The sequence below is a fragment of the Manis javanica genome, chromosome 1 (genome assembly GCF_040802235.1).
Source record: "Manis javanica isolate MJ-LG chromosome 1, MJ_LKY, whole genome shotgun sequence".
Classification (NCBI taxonomy): Eukaryota; Metazoa; Chordata; class Mammalia; order Pholidota; family Manidae; genus Manis; species Manis javanica.
The window spans coordinates 50,585,063-50,602,651 of NC_133156.1; the positions used below are offsets into that span (position 1 = coordinate 50,585,063).

Here is a 17,589-nt window from a genome sequence, read left to right on the forward strand (position 1 = left end):
TCTCCCCCGACACCACCCTGTTGTGTTCATTCGTCAGGGCAGAGCAAACTGACAGCTTCTTCCAGGGTCACTGGGCCCTGCAGGGGTCCTGACTCGTGTGTGTGTGTGTGTGTGTGTGTGTGTGTGTGTGTGTGTGTGTGTGTGTGTGTGTGTGTGTGTGTGTGAGTGTGTGTGTAGGTGTTTTTACTGGCCTTATCAATGTGATGATGATGTTTTTATGCAAAGGAATAGAAGGATTTGGGGAGGACTGCTCTCCTGGGTGCAATTACCCAGTATCCCAGCTAATTGATGTTAACCACGTGGTACTGGGTTTCTCTTTTCCTCTTGCTATCACATAGTGAAGAGACTCCGACTGTTTTCCTTGGGAGGTTCAACTCTTTCCCAGGTGTGCAAGAACCGCCCCCCTCCATACTGATGGACAGAATTAATCCATCAGTATTGATCATCAGAGGGTTGATCGCTGCAGATCACTGAAGAGGGTTTTATACGGCAAATAAGCCCGCCACTCAAGGTGTTAAGTAGCCCCTCATCAGCCAAGTGCCGGTGATGACTGCACTTATTTTTACACGTTTGACCTAGTTTCAAACCGTTTCTCTTCACACTGTGATTTCATTAGCTACATTTTAAGCCACCCCAAATGCAGCCGAGGTTGACTCTGCCTGGTTTGTGCCAGCATCTCAGATATAATTTCTCTCCAGAATTTAATATGCAGGTCCCTCTGGTATTCTGTTTTAAGAAGCAATTTCCCAGACAGGCACCTGGCATGCTGCTTGGGTATGGATGAGTGGCTGCCTCATGCCTTGGTAGTAAATATATGTCGACTACAAAATTTCTGCCAGGGATGAGAAGAAAGGGGATTCTCACTAGCCTGGACTGCAGGGGATCCCTCCACCCCACTGTCTCCCATGCAGCATTCAGGTTTTTTCATGTTGCTCATGGGGCTGAGGCACTGGGCTCCCCCAAAGTTTGAGCAATGTCAGTGTTAGGAATATCTGTGTTGCTAGGGAAAATACAGTCTGATTATCACCCCCACCCCCAATTCCTATGTCTCTTTCTAATTGTTTAAAACATGGTGGATATAGAAGGTCTCAAACTTATAAAAAGGGAAGGGGGCAGGAAGCAAAGAGGTGGACTGCCCTGTTGAGGGTACTCCTGAAAAAGAGGTAAACATCAGAGAAGCATAATGCTATTCCATCAGTCTATCACTGCAGGACAAAGAGATTTTTTGTTTTTCTGTTTTGTTTTTTAATTTAAATGTCAGAGAGAAGCTTTTTCAGAATAGGAACCTGCTGCTGGTGTCTCATGCCATTTCATGAACCTGTCAGTCACATTGGTGTGATTTCTGACAGATTCGATAGTGAAGTGGGCTAGACACCATAGTAGGAAAAAAGAGGTACTTCCAGTTGAAAGTAAAACACTGTCATTTTGTCATTAACAGCTAAATGCAGGTAACTTGTCCAAACTTCAGTCACATCATACTACAAATCATACTGAAAGGCACTCAGCTGGGTTTTTCTATATGGTAGTTAGAACGAAGAAATGAACAAGCTGGTAAAAGTAATTTTGACTGATCAGTGAACTGTGATACCCAGAGCAAGTCCTTATAAAAAGATACTGGTTTCTTTCATAAAATGGTCACTCCCTCTAGATGGGGACCAGGACGCCCTTCCCCTTTAATTATCTTTTAAAATGAAACATGAAAGTTTCTCTAAACAAGGCTTAAGACAATGCAACCTTTTCAAGGTAATTCCAGGCAACTTGAGCAAAGCGTTTTGCTTTTATTGCCCCTTCGAATTCAAATCAAGCCATTGGAAATAACAAGCATTCCGTATCTATGCATTTGGGGCAGCCTACAGTTTTGACAATGGTGGATTTTCCACCACACACCACCACACACACACGCACTCACACACGGGCTCAATCCCAGGACTCATTTAAGTGAAAGCTTTCAAAGTAAACTAATGTCCAAGAGACAACAGCATTTTCTCTTAGAGGACCACCGATCACAAAAAAATAAACCCTACCCAAATCTCTTACCTTGAAACAGTGGAATTACCTGCAGAGAATGTCCTCCCTTTCCTTGCAAAATGAGCCGGGCTTTGGCCAGCAGCAGAGTTACTCCAAACGAAGGAATAATAAGTCCTTTATACTGTAATTTTCACTGTTTATATGCAAGAAGTGTAGTGGGTCTGCTCACGTAGGAATAAATAAAAGCCGAACAAACTGAACGGCAGCTACCATGTGAAAAGGAAAGACCTCTAGTGGCCACAGGCTGAATTCTTCTAGGAAAGGAGAAGAGATGGACGGAGTACAGCAAACACATGCGTGTGTGTGCTCACACCCACACACATACTCAAACCTCTCAAACTCTGAGATTTCTCTTTTCTTGCATCCAGCCTGGCTGGAGGGAAAGGCAATAATAAAACTCATTTGGTGGTTTAAGTGGGAACTGCCTAAGTTGGCAGTGATGGTAGTGTTCTGCCTGGTTTTGAAGGGATGGTTAATTTCACAACACCCCACCCCACCCCCAGCCAGTTCCCCGGGGGGCCTGACCAGAAGGGAGGGTTTGGCTCCCTGAATGCCTAAGGCTGTTGCCCCAGTGTAGAGGCTCCAGGTCTCCATTACGTAGTGTCATTGCTGTTTCTCCTGACAGTCCCAGCTTTCCACTCTCTGCCAGCTTCTCATGTTTTCAAATCAATTATGGTGCATGAGTGTGGTGGCCACCGGGTATGAGACCTGACCTGGTACTCAGAAGGGCCCCATGGCTGTCTTGAAATTCTGAGTAATTTTTAACAAGCACTCCTTATTTTCATTTTGTTCCGAGCCCCATAAATTGCATAGTTGGTCCTGCTGACTGGGAAAACATCTATCCTTAATGCCCTGATTGGAGAGAACCTAGAAGCAAATGAGAATTGGTGTCTTTAGGAGTTACTTTTGGGACTGTGAACTTGAGGAACAATCAGTTACCCAAAAAACTTCCTGTGTAGGGATGCAGAAGATGCGTAGGGATGTCAAGGGTGTTCCTCCACCACTGTAACTAAACTGTAAACCTGTCATGGGGGAAATTTTTTTCTCATAGTGATTATATATTTTAGCAAAGAGGTTTTTTGTTTTTAAACAAAGACAGCAGTTTGTGATACCAACCCCATTTTATTGGTTCAAGCATAATATTTCTAGACCTACCTCTCTGGTGTGCATTATGTCTGACGCCCTTTAGCGGTGGAGTGCCCTGGAGATGCCTGCATCACACCAAGCAGGTCATCTTCTACAACTTGCCTTTGACCCAGCCTACTGGGACTTCTTTGGCTAACATGGGGTCCCCAGTAGAATTTTGCAAGAAACAATCTTGAGTGGCTTCAACCCCGAGTGGGTTTGTGGCCAGTACTTCCTTTACCAGGTTTCTAGAGCCTATCTCCCCAAATGCTGCTTGCAGAAACTGGCCCAAACAGAACATGCACCCTGATACAGACTCATAAAATCTGGGAGGAAAAAGCCAAAAAAGGTTTGTGGTGTTGTATTCTGGTGAATGAAAGGATATGGTTCTTGCTTCTCTGATCCCATGGATACTTCCAACCCATCTCTTCTCCTAGTCCTTGTATTGATTCCCCACTTGTCTGAATCCCACTGGCACCTAGTCTGCTTTGCAGATAAAGGGTCTTGTACTGTTTTCCCTCATGGATGTTCATCTTGCTTTCCCAACTAGATCATGAGCTCCTGAAGAGCAGGCACCACCTCTTCTCCCTTCTTTTATCTTCCACAGCCCTTACCAAGTGCTGGATCCCAGTAGTTGCTGACTTCTCACTGGCTGATTCACGGTAGTCCAACAACTGGTCCCTCTGCAGAGAACTTCAGTGCTTTCAAGGCGCTATAGGAGCCATTTGAAGTTTTTGATACAACTCTGGGGGTAGATATGGATGGATTATTGTTCCACTTTAGAGATGAAACAATTGGGACTTAGACATGTAAAATTATTTATCAGAAAATCAAACGGTCTCTAGGATCTTGATGTAAACTGGCTCTCCTGACATCAACATATTGCTGTTTTCCCAGCATACAAGCAGCTGAAGATGCTATGGATCAGGCCCTATTTTCTATATTTGGTGCTTCTAATACAGGCCTAGGGATATAATGTAGCAGGCGTTCATTAAATGCTTTTGAAAGAATGAGTGCATAAATAAGCCATAAGGAGGTATGTCCTCATAGGGAAGTTTCACCTGCCAATCTGGTAAAGACAGGGGGTCTTTTTATACTTACCTGGGATGGCTAGGGTATTTTCTTGTCTGAAATCAAGGAAATGGAGAAGATGAAAATCATGATCCTCTCTCCACTATTTCATGGCTTTTCTCTTTATTTCTTACAGAGTCACTTTGTGGCATGTATGACAGCCATTTTAAACCAGATGGGTGACCAGCACTATTCCTTCTATATTGAGACCTTCCAGACCAGCTCTGAACTTGTGGTGAGTTTACAGGATGCTGTGGGCCAGCATGGGGCAGATATGTCACTCTTTTGATTCTTAAAGAGTTTATGGTGAGAAGGCTTCCCCACAGACCTGAATATGTGTGTGTCTAAGTTTACAAACATGTTCATGTTATTCCCTCTTTCTCATTCCCACTCAGGCTTGCATATATCACTTCTGGAACACATCCTCAGTCCATGTCAGTGATGAGACCTGAATGTCTAGTCTAGATATGCCTTAACAAATATTTGTTGATGAATCATGGGTATTTACAGGCTTAAGATCCTGAGTGTTGTAGTCAGACAGCCCTGGGTTTGAATGCAAGATTTGTCACTGACTAGCTGTGTGACTGTGGTCAGGTTAGCTTCTCTTATGCCTCAGTTTACTCATCTATGAAGTGGGGATAATATCATTTACATCACAGTATCATGAAGGGGTAAGTGAGGGCACAGTAGCTCTCCCATATTGATTGTCAAGTAAAGGTAGCTATTATTATTTTATGATAATAAATACACAGAGAAAAGTGGTCCCTGAGCCCCCTTCTCTTCTAGCCTCCCAGGACTCATTTGCTATAGGACTATCTGCCTGAGGACTGTGGCCTGTGAGCTCATACTACTGCTGCAGATGGCTTCCACGTGTGGCCCAGCCCAGGCAGTCCCTTTGCCCTCAAGGTGGTACCGGATTCAAGAGTCCTGCTGCTGGGGGCTCACCTTCAACTCTCCTTGGAGTGACCAAGGGAACCAAATTGGATCAACCTCAGAGAGTAGCCCACAGAAATGTAACCATTAGGAAGCCAATGTCCTACTCTTTCATCCATTCAGCAGTGAGACTGTCTCCTTATTACAGTAGGATTGACAAGAAAAGGAACCTTTTTCTGGATATACAGAAAATAAAAGGAAAGCCAAATAACTCAGGATTTTGCCCCCTTGAGTTCTCTATGTCATGGGACATGGATATAGAAAGACCAGATTCCAGATTCCTAATTTTTGATCCTCAGTGGAAGGACTGGTGAAAAGGAAGGTAGACAAAGGAATTCTTATTTATTGACATACATACTTTCTTATATAATCCTAACAACAGGATGAGTAGATGTTAGTAGTCACATTTGGAAGTCTACAATCGGTTTGCTTAAGGCTACATGGCTAGTATGTGGTAGAGAGAGGAGCTGAACCTCTTTTCTGACCCTTACACCATGCTACATCTCCTCATTCAGAAGCTAGGTTGTTCATCTACTGAGCTGGAGGCCTTCTCCATTCCCACAAAAAATGGAACAAAACTGTGATGAGATCCACAGTTCCCCAGGTAATCTCAAGGTTGAATAAAAATATTCACCAACTTCATCACCCATTTAATGAGCACTTACAATGGGCCAGGCTCTGTGCTATGCATCTTGAAGACAGTGTGAATTTAGTCCTCAAAGTAACCCTTTGAGGAAGATATTATCCCCATTCTGCTGGTGTGGAAACTGGGACTTAAAGCATTGAGGTAATTTTCCCTAGAAGTGAAGATTATGGAAAGGAGCCAGTCTCATTTCCAGAATTTTGCAATTTAGCTTAAAGCAGTGATTTTCAAATTACATTCCTCCCAGCCTCACATGCATAAACACATGCATGTATGCATAGACACGTGCATGTACGCGCACACACACACACAAATGCACATATTTCAACCACAGCTGTTCTCCTTTCATTTATTTTATATACTAGGTTTCAGATAAGATTTTCTTTGAACAAAGAATTCTGCTGTTAAAATAATTCGAAAACCACTGGCTAAGGGAAGAACTCTGAACAGGTTTCTTATGGATTTTAAACTTTACTTAAAACATACTGGTGGTACCACTCCATTTCCTCCAGCTCAGGAGGGTCCCAGTGCCAGCGGTCATGGTCTTTGCTATCTGGATTTGTCTTAAATTTGTGTTCTTTAAAGATGGAGAAAAATTTAGCCCACTGCAAAATCTAGTGGGCTGTGTTGAGGTCCACTTTGAATCTCTTGAGAGGAGAGGAGAAGAGTTCCTTTGTGTTTCTTCTGATTTGCCCATGCATGTGTCTGTGACACATGAATTAGCTGTGTTTACAGTACTGATAATTAGATGTTCATTTCAATAACAGTTTGTTTGCTCAATGACCTGAGATGCTTTCATATAGTGGAGATTATTTCCTTCTCAAATACTTACTTGGGAAGATGATTATAAAATCACCACATTAATGAATGCACTTACTTCTTGACTCCCAAAGACAGAATTAATAGTGCTTTATTTTGAGAGTGTTTTTGCTTCCATATTCACATTCCACTTATATTTGTGAAAGTCTTCCAGTAAACAACTTTAAGCTTCCATTTAAAAATCCACCGATTTTGGTTCAGTTGAATTGACTTAATGAGAGGTTGTGCCCCTTTCCTTTCTGCCCTGCCAAAAAAATAACACAGAAGACATTTATACAGCCAACAAGATCTGGGCACTTCAGTCAGTTCCTACAAAACAAGATGACCCGTGAGTTTTGCTTCACTGTTTCAGGACTTCTTGATGGAGACGTTCATCATGTTCAAGGACCTCATCGGGAAAAATGTGTATCCAGTAGACTGGATGGCCATGAGTATGGCTCAGAACAGGTGAGCTGCCATCTGCTTCCTAACAGCCGTGTCACCCCAGCAATCACCTTCAAGAGCACAGGTCAGGGTAAAGGGGGACAGTTTCTCCCTGCTGAAAGTAGACTGAAGTGGAGCAGATACTTTCTTTCTTCTTTAAACCCTGGGGAGCTCCTCACCAATCTTGAACCTTCTTTTCTAAAATTTTTCACTCCTTAGGTCTTTTTATGTACTGAGCTAGCTCCTTGCCACCTTCTCTATTCTTCAAATACCAGTGAAAGTATCATACTTTGTCTGTGAAGCCTTCCCTGAACTCTTGAGACAAAACAGCTTAAGGTCAGCTTTAGTAAATGATATTTTAAAATTTATTCAAAATAATAAAATATATTGTGTGACATATAGTGAAATAACTTTAGGAAGCATTGGATTAAACAGCTTTAAATTTCTGTACTCAGAGCTCTTAATATACTAATGGGGTTCTTTAAGAGGAGGATTCTCAGAGGTGTTCTCAGAGCTTTTAATATACTAATGGGATTCTTTAAGAGGAGGATTTAGGATACAACATTTCACAGATTTATTTGCCCATGGACTTATTTGGTAAATATATATCTGTGTGTATATGCAATGCCTGTTAACCATGCCATAGAAAACCATTATAACCGAAGTATAACTCAGATCCCACATAGCCCAGTACAGCATTAGATAAAAGTAATTATAAGCAGTTTCAGTCTTTAATTCTTTCTCTCAAATAATATTACTTCGTCAAAATGAAATTTAATCATAATATTCAGCAATATTTCCTAATATGCCCTTTCTCCATTCTTCTGCATCTCACTCTCTCACATCCCATGGTTTACCCACCTCTCTCAGAATCTTATTCTCAATTCTTATCCACAACCTCCTTTAAAACTGGGTATTCTTGGCTCCTCTTCCCTTTCTCTCCCTTTCCTTTGGCTTCTTATGTTTGTTTTAGGTCTTTCCCATAGAAATCCCTTCACTCTACAGTTGCTAGAAGTTTTGTCTCTCTCTACCTATTTCCCTTGTTCTACATTGCAAAAGCCAAGAATTGGCTGGCAAAGACAGAAGTATCTCTGGAAGGTAGAAGAAAAGGAGAAGTTGAAGAGGCAAAAGCAGAATTCTCTTTAGAGGGAGGCAAAGAGGAAGACTATAAACATTTATATATTAGTGATTTGGTCATCACTGATCATCACCATCTGAGAATTTCTGTCCCATGGATGCCTAAGAGCTGACTCCAGGCCCAAGTGGCCTCTAGTCCTTATTTTTCTGTCCTCTGAAAAGCTGGTCTTCCACTATTGGATACCTATGTGCCTAACCATATGACCTGATAGGCTCACTTGCCCATAGGCTCCTGGGGTCAGCTTTAGGGGCTGGTGAAGGGGAAGAGAGGTTAGTCAATGCAGAAAGAAGTGTCTGTCTATGCACTGGAGCTTATGATGAGAGAAGGAAAATCAGCCCAGCAACAAAATGTCAGGTTCTCTTCTTCCTAATGCTCCCTGTTCTCATCACACAGCTGGGAGGCTGACTTTGCAATGATTAAATAGTATTGGTGAGAATAGGGCCTAGACCACATCATGGAGACCTCCATGAAGGCAGGTCTCTCCCTAGACCTTATGTCAGTGCCAGCTTCCTAGGCATTCAAGCTGTACAGCTGCATTGGGCCCTGTATTCTGAAGGACCCCATGTTTGGCTTAATGCCCTGTTGTCACCATGTTGTGATTCTCTTTTTTTGAATAAGGAGACATCTTTTCATTGTGCACTGAGTTGAACAAATTATGTAGCTGGTCAAACCTTATGTCAGTGTTCAGTCCTCTTGCATTATTGTAGCAGCCAGCTTCTCACCTGTGTGTGAATCCCTTCACTGTTTGCCAGCTGGTCAATAATGTCTTGGAGTTTTGTCAAATTATATGAAACACCTAGGTGAGTCATCTTTGACTCACTCTATACTTCAGATACATTCAAGTATTCATTGTTATCTACCATTTTATACTTCTATGACTTCACATAAACTATTGCTCTCCTCCCTTCTAGGCCAAACTCAACATGCAAGCCCTCTTCAAATCCTTGACCATGTAGTCTTTCCTTTGTGCGTCCTCCTAGGATTCCCTCATGAAAGGAGAATGTTCTCTTCTCTGTTTCCATACATACCCATATTATAGCACTTAATCCACTGTGCTGTGATTATTTCTTCATATGACTGTGTCTGCACCTATCGAATGGCCTTTTTGAGGGTGAGCACTATGTCTAGTTTATCCTTCTGTGTTGCCAGCTCCTAGCACGGAGCCTAACATTCATAAATATGTAAAATAAACTCTGTGTATCCAGTGGGTACTTACTGATCAGTATTTTTAAGGAAATCTAATTCCAATTTTCCTAAGCAAAAAGATAATGTCTTGGCTCAGACAACTGAAGAATCCCAGAGGTGAGGCTTTAGGCATGTCCAGGTGCTCCAACAGGGCTGTAGGGAATCGGTGCCTCTACCTCTGTCCTTTCCTCTTCCGGCTTCATTCTTAGGCAGATGCTCTCTCTGTGGTGGGGAAATGGGTTCTAGGAGTTCCAGATATATGTCTTGTTGGATTTGAAACCCCAATAGAATGAAAAAAAGCCTCTTCTTCAATAGGTGCAGCAGAAGTGTCCAGACTAATTTTCAAAGGTCTGTCTTGGGCTACTGCCCATCCATCAGCCTCTGAGGCCAGGACACTAATAATCTATTCATCAGCCTTGGGTCACATGACCCACCTTTGAAACTAGGAAAGCTAGAATTATTTCTCCACAAATCATAAAGTCTGGGAGCAAAGGGGGAGATAGGGGGAAGAGTTTTCCAAAGGCAACTCTAGAAGTTATTACCAGAAGGAGGAATAGATAATGGATGGGTAAATAAATGCACAGATATCCCTCACTGATACAGGGTCAGGGGATGGGAACCTAGAGAGGCTGGAGCCCTGCCCAGGACAGTCCCCCTTCTGAGTTGCCTACAGTCATCTTAGGGGCAACACATGGAAGAACTTTGAAGGAATGTTTCATCCTGAAATCTCAGCTAGACTTTAGTCTTTTTTGGAGATAGGCCCTCAGAGATGATACAATAACCCTTTATTTTATATACTTTATAGCTCTGTATATATTTTACATGTATTAGTTTATTTAATCTTTACAACAACTTTATCATACAGAACTATTATGATCCACATCTAATATATGAGGAAACTGAGGCACAGAGTAGATGAGTAACTTACTCAGTGATACGTTGCTAATAAGTACCAGGAAGCTATGCAATCAGAGCCCATGTTCTTAATCTCTACTGTTTCATCCTGTAAAATAGTGAAGTTACTATGAAACAGATATGCCTCTTGCATATTTATTGGCTCAGATAACTGAAAGAGGCCCAGAGAGGTAACTTACCCAAGGTCATGCAGCTAGTTAGTGGAAGATTTCAGTGTAAATTGGACAAACAGAACATGCACCATGGCTTAGCCTAGATCATTATTCCCCAGAACACCATTCTCCTCTCTAAATATATGCATCCTAAACTCCATTCATTCACATGGCCAAGGCAACTTCATATGTTGATTAGTCTGTACTTTATAGTTTCCTTCCTTCCTCTCTCCCTCCCTCCCTCTCTTCCTTCCTTCTTTTCCTCCCTTTATTCTTTCTTTTTTCTTTATTATTTATGTATTGTTATAATTCATCTGTTTTTGTCTATTATCACTTAAGATTTATGTATGTGTATATATATATATTAGTCATATATAATTTATCTGCTTGTTGGAAGAGGGACTGGAGTTTTCCACATTTGAATGTCTCCTTAGCTGTGTATTGCTTGTGTATGCAGACATAATGACATGTCCACTGCAAGAAATACCTCCTGTTAGAGCATTTTTCTTTTTAGTAAGATGCAACATTCAGTAAGATCTGATTTACTTGACATATCTAATTTGTAAATGATCAAGTTCTTTATAATATTATAAATTAACAAAATTATGCCTAGGAATATCCTTTCTCCTCATTCATCAGCACCTATATCTGGAAATCCAACATGTTGAGGGGGCTTGGGAATTTATACACATCCCTAAAGTTCTTTAAATGGAATCAACCAACACATGTTAATTGAGTCTCCTGGGCACCCAGGGTTCTCTCTCTAGGGAGTGGACAGGCCCATTTACATCGTGGTTCCAGAAGGCAGGGGGCTTATAGGCCAGTTGGTACAATAGTAAATATACCCATAGAAATATAACCAATGCTGCAGTCTCTGTAATGAGTTCAGAGCACAGAGAATTTCTGAGAAGTTAGAGTTATGACTGCCAGGGTTCAAACCCCACATCCACCATTTAATAGTCATGTGACCTCAGGCAAAGTTACTGAATCAGTCTGACTCAGTTTTTCTCACTGTAAAATGGGACTAATAATGGTACCTACCACAAAGGACTCTTATGAGGGCCAAAATGAAAAAAAAATAATATATATAAAATAGAACAGTGTTTGGTATATAAGAAGCATTTCATAAGTGTTAGCTATTATTTTTATGTCCACATTCCTATGGTCTGGGAATACCCAAAATATTTCACAGGAGAGGCAGATCCGGACTGGATCTTGTCCACCTTTATCAGTGATATATCTGAAGGTCTAACATTATCTTAAGCACGTAACAGGCATATAGTAGGTAGTTGACCCTAGGAAGTTGAGTAGGGCAGTGCCCAGCAGTCCTATTATGGCTCAATCAGTGTGCTGGCAAATCTCTGATGCCCGCTTCCCCTTCCTCCTAAGGACATTAATTTGTAGCGCCTACTCCTTTTTGTAGACCCCACTTCTTCCCATACATATCCCCCAGAAGGGGGCCTCTCCATTGGTTCTTTAGCCAGCACAGCACACCTAATCCAGAGGTCCAGCTGGCCACAGGATTCCAGATCCTCACAGGAATCCCAAATTACACAAGAAGTATCAGGGGCCACGGGGGTGAGCTGCGCCCTGACGCAGCGGGAATCTGCTGACTCACTATGACCCCTTGGTGCATGGAGCTTTTGAGGGTTGTGAGGGAAGTAGCTTAAAGGCTCTGGGAGAAGAGATTTCTCATTGTCTCAAGGGAAGGAATAAAGCTCCCTTCTCCTGACCAGCTATTTTATTTCCTCTTGCAGTTTTGACCAGTAGACTCAACTACATCTCATGAACCACAACAGGAAGGCGAATGGGATTCAGAGAAGCTTTCTCCCTTGGGCACAGGCATCCTCACAGGAAAGGGCATGCCCACCTCCTGTACCCTCTTTTATTTACATCAAACAATCTGTGGGCATAGGTTGGTTTTCACAGGAGAGTTTTATTAGCCTCGAATCCTCCTGCCTCAGAGCTACATGGTGGCTGGGCAGTTAAGGCTAATGATGTAATAACAACAACTGACATTTATTGAAGATTCCTATGTGCTAAGGCACTGGGCCATTGACTTCATATATTGCATCTCATTTAATCTTCACACGTGGCTCATTTCACACATCAGGCAGGTGAGATTCTCAGAGGTCGGCAGCCAGCTCCAGGCCCCAGCACAGAAGCATGACGGTGTGGGAATCTGACCTCAGGCAGGCTTCCTCCAGCAGCTGCAGGAGTCTGTGTGCACCTTCCATTATTGCATCCAGTCCAAGGACTAGTGTACATGGTGCATTCAGGCTAACTCATGAAACAAAACATAGGGACTCTTGGTTGCCTCTGGCAATAAAGATTCGTTCAGCCACACACAGACAGGTAGGAAGCTGAGGATCCAGGCCAGGGGCCACAGTGAAGCCTAATGAGGAGCAGTTTGCAGCATACCAACCTCGGGTTTGGCCCCTTCTCTGCTAGCTTCTTCCTGTTCTCTGAAGCTGATTTCTCTTGCATATGGCTTCTGCTTCCTCCCAGAATCAACTGGTAATGGCTTCTCCTCAGGGCCCAGGTTCTTTAGGACTGCCTACAAAGATTTGATTTGTACTCTCCAAGCCCAGGTACCCACCAGGTCACCCCTAGGCCACTGGCCACCCACAGGCCAAGATTGCCTGAGCCTAGTGTTGGTTCCTCACCTGTCCGCTGTGGGCAGGGCAGCAGGATAAGAGCGATAAAGTGTGCGGGGCTCTGTGCATGGTGGGCACGGGTAGGAGCACGCCCAGGGCCAAAGGCTATGTAAACTGGCCTTCAAGGGTGCCCATATACCCTTTGGGCTCATTGTAAAGCTTTTAGAGAAAGACAGACCTGAGTTTGAATCTGGACCCTGCTGCTTATTATATAGTATGTGAATGTGAGGAAATTATTTAATCTCTTTCCTCTTCTGCTAAATGGGTATAACCATAGTACCTACTTCAGTCTGTAGAATTAAGTGAACTACAATTAAGCACAGGGTACATGAACAATAACTATGATACTTCTATCACTGCTATTAATAAGGTGACCTCACAGCTTGGATTGAACAGAATCACAGAGATTTCCTTGAGGGAAGAACAGCATAGTGGTTAAATGCTAGGTTCTAAAGACAGCACACTTTTGTTTAAATCCTGGTTTCATATGCTGGCTGGGTTATTAGGAAAGTCACCTAAACTCACATGTGTAAAGTGGAAACAAAATCTGACTGAGAGATTAATGTGAGAATTAAAAAAGAAAAACTAAAGACAGAAAGACTCCGTGGAAAGTACTTAGCACAGAGCCAGGCAAATAGTTGGTAGGTGTGGCTGTGACTGTTACAGGCTCTATAGCACCTGCTATGAGCATCATGGATGAGAGGCAGGAAGTGTTAGACTGAGATCTGATCATGAACTTTGTTTCAACAATTCAGTTTTATTATTAAGAGTAATAGAAAGAATCGAGTATGCTTTCAATCCACCCACTTTACTATATTAGTCTTTAAGTACAATTGTTTTTTAAGAAAAGACAAGACACCCTTTTTCAAACCCATACATGGCAATCCAAAATTAAGTAATATTTTGATTCCCAGGGGGTAGTTGTGGAAGAATTCAGTGAAAGGGAGGAAACTTGACTTACTGCCCCCAGCCCCCATCTGCCACTAGTCCCCACCATCAGCATAGGGGGCTGATCAATTCCTGGTTACTAGACTGGAGTGTGTGCGCTGGGGACAGGTTTCGGCTGACAATCAAAATTAATGACTGTTACTAAAACTACTGATAGCTTTGTTGCTGCTGTGAATGTGTAAAACCCCTCATTTTGGTCTCATAGTAGAGATTCTGAGATGTTTATACATAATATGACAGCCATTCAGTGATTTCCATCTGGGGAATCAGATACTAATACTTAAGGAGAAAATACAGATTTTTTTTTCAAAGGCATGTTAGCCAATGCCAGAATAGCAAAACCAAAGAAATCTCACTTTTTGACAACCTGATGGACTGGTGAATTTTGTGGGACTTTCGTTTACTGTTTTCACATGGCCCCTATCAGCTTCAGAACTGGGTGCTGGTTGCACTTTGTCTTGTCTGCCCATTTTGCGGTCAACCCTGCCTTAGAAGGAAGCAAGGAAGCAGGAAGCGACCAAAGAGGCCCAAAGGGGTCATCGCCTCCACATTACGTTTTGTCAGGCACTGTGCTCAGCACTTCACATGCATCCACCACTAAACCCGGCAGCAGAGCCCTGAAAGGGGTTATGTTGGCACTAAAGCAGGGAAACTGAGATGTCAAAGGTGTTATTAATACATCCCTAATCAACACAGCTGGGGAGTTGGAAAAGCAAGAAATCACATCCAGTGTGAGTGTATATGTGTATGCACAAATTTTGTGATCCTTACACCAGGATGCATTGCCTTCTTTGTTCAACAAACATTTTAGTGTTTGATGGACACCTCGCCCAGGGTTTCTTATAAGCAAAGCCACGTGTAGCACATGTATAGGTGCCCTGCCCAAACTTTGGGCCCATTCAAAATACACCTGCAGCTTCAGTGCATATTTACCATCCACTCTACGATCTTCCTACTTCTCTCATTCTCTGGTGTTCTCTGGCTGCAAGAGAGTGCTCAGCTCCCCTACAGGACAGGACAGGAGTACTGGGGACTTAATGTCCATAGGGGCAATCTTTAACCAGAGAGGGGTTGGTGTTAGTGGATAAAATAACCCAGGTTTCTCCCCCACTGGGAGAGGACACTTCTGATGTGCAGGTACATTCTATCTAGTCTCTCAGTGGTTCCCAAGCAGAATTGAGCCCCAATTATTGTCCAGAGCAATAACCTTCAAATCAACACTTCCTTTACTGGCTTTCCATTATGCCTCAGGTAGGCTAAATAGGCATTTTCCCTGGACATTTCCAATGGATAACTAGTTATTGACTGTCCACTGTTAATCAAAAATGATAGACAGTGGTACACATAAGATCTGGTCACTGCTCTCTAAGATTTTACAAACACACACACACACAGACACACACACACACACAATGGAGACTTGACCACACTTGGGCATATGACAAACTGTAAAAAAACAGGAAAGAAAAGATGGTGGTTTGGTTTGGTCCAGGTCAGTGGCAGTGAGGTGATGAGAAATAGTCAAATTCTGGATATATTTTCAAAGTAATGCTAAGAGGCTTTGTTGACAGGCCAGGTGTAATATGTAAGAGAAAGAGAAAAGTCAAGGATGCTACCAAAGTTACTTTTTTCCCCCTTGAGCAATTGGAAGAATGCAGTTGCCCTTTACTTAGATGGGAAGACCACAGAAAGAGGACAGGCAACAGGAGCTGAGTTTTTGACCCATATGTTTGAGAGCCTGATTGTTGTCCAAGTGAGAATATAGACTGGAGAGCTAGAGCTCAGGGGAAAAGCCAGGGGTAATGTCACAAGTTCGGAAGTCAAAGTCACGTAGATTGGAGAATAGATGAGATCACAAGGGAGTCTCTGATTTCAAGGAAAGTACAGTCTAGTGAAAGAGACATTGAGCCACACAAACAAATCATCCCAGACCATGATGAATGCTGGGAAGGGATCGTAGTGATTGTCCTTTGGGGAAACAAAGATGCAATAGACACTGTCCTGAAGAGATCAGAAAGAGAGGGGCATTCCAGACAAAGGAAGAACATGGCTGTGAGCTCAGGAAACAACCAGAAGCACAGGGTAATAGTGAGAAATAAGTCTAGAAATGTTGGGTCCAGTCATGGAAGGAATTGACTTGTTAAGAGAAAAAGTTTGTGGGCAGTGGGGAGCTATTGAGGTGGGCGTTTGGCACAGTTGGAGCTGTCCTGTAGGGTAAGGCACTCCTGGGTGGAAGGGGCAAGAGGCCGGAGGCTGCCAGACCAGTCCGCAGAGCGTGGCAGGAGCAAGGGAGGAAGAGATGGACAGGAAGACATTTCAGGAGAAAAGGAGCTGACAACAGGTACCAAAATGTTAATGTGCATAACGTTCGATAAGTGCTGTCATCTGATAGAGAAGACTAGAGAAGAAGTGTATTTAGGAGGTGCAAAGTATATACAGAAGAGTGATCATTGAAACACTCTAACAGGAAAAAATGAGAAACAACACAGAGCTTCATCAGTAAAAGACTGATTAAATAAACGGTGATACGTTCATATAGTGGAATGCTCTTTGGTGATTACAAGGGATGATGTATATCTGTATTCACTGGCTTGAAAGGAACACACAATTTATTGCTGAGAAAAAAGACAGGCTATGAAACATCATTTATCATTTAACCCCATTTATCAAAATGTTATCTTTCAAATATCGTTCATTTTGTATATATGTCTAGGGAGTTTTTTGGAATTATGTTCATCAAAATCTCGATGGTTTCCTCTAGATGTTAGGATTTTGTGGTGTGTTGTTTGTTTGTTTTTAGAGGAGGCAATTTCTCTTTTTGCCTTTCTGGATGGCATGGATTTTCTGCCATAAGCCTGTAATAGTTTTAAAAAAAAGATAATATAAATTTCCTAAGGAAGTCAGACAGTTCTTGAATCCTTGAGGACAAACATGGCCCCAGGTGTACAGTGTGAGCGGGTGGATCAGATTACCTGTCCCTCTGGTCTGTGAGCCCCTCCCTGCAGGAACTTTGGTATGGGGTGTGGGAAGGGATGCCTGCATAGGGGAACTCAGATGGCTTGGTGACCTTTTCCCCCTCTTCCAGGGTCTTCCTGAGAGCTATCAACAAATTTGCGGAAACCATGAACCAGAAGTTCCTGGAACACACAAACTTTGAGTTCCAGGTGAGTGTACGGCTCCCCAGGTGTGCTCGGGGTGCCCTGGCAAGGCTGCTGTAGCATCTTGGGCAGACCACTTCAGCAGACACATTTCAAAGCACACATAGGTTTCCAGTGTTCCTAGGGGTTTCCACAGCAGGGTGTAGGCGGGGAGGGAAGTACTAAGAGTTTGGAACCGGGCCCTTGATTCAAAGACATTAACTGACAAGCATATATAAATGTGACTGTATAATGTATCTTGTGCTGAAGAAGAGACTTGGCATTCATTCATTGTATGAGCAGGCACCACTTTTTAAAAATGTGTCACATTCTCTTTTCTGTTTGCTGGAGCCTAGAAAGGCAGCCACTCATAGGCACTGAAAAATACAGCTCACTGGTACATCTCAGTGATGTC

The 17,589-nt window shown here is 42.7% G+C and overlaps 2 protein-coding genes across 2 annotated transcripts in view; one reads left to right on the plus strand and one right to left on the minus strand.

Annotated features, from left to right (window-relative positions):
* Positions 1–2,248, minus strand: part of INSYN2B (inhibitory synaptic factor family member 2B) — a 110,030-nt gene extending 107,782 nt beyond the window's left edge. The window contains exon 1 of the mRNA XM_017654977.3: positions 2,038–2,248. The gene's annotated coding sequence lies outside the window, so the exon portion shown is untranslated. The remainder of the gene's footprint in view (positions 1–2,037) is intronic.
* DOCK2 (dedicator of cytokinesis 2) overlaps positions 1–17,589 on the plus strand; it is a 383,680-nt gene that overhangs the window by 291,197 nt on the left and 74,894 nt on the right. Inside the window, exons 28-30 of the mRNA XM_036995173.2 lie at positions 4,361–4,459; positions 6,972–7,066; positions 17,123–17,201. Of these exons, the coding sequence (XP_036851068.1) occupies positions 4,361–4,459; positions 6,972–7,066; positions 17,123–17,201 (273 nt within the window). The remainder of the gene's footprint in view (positions 1–4,360; positions 4,460–6,971; positions 7,067–17,122; positions 17,202–17,589) is intronic.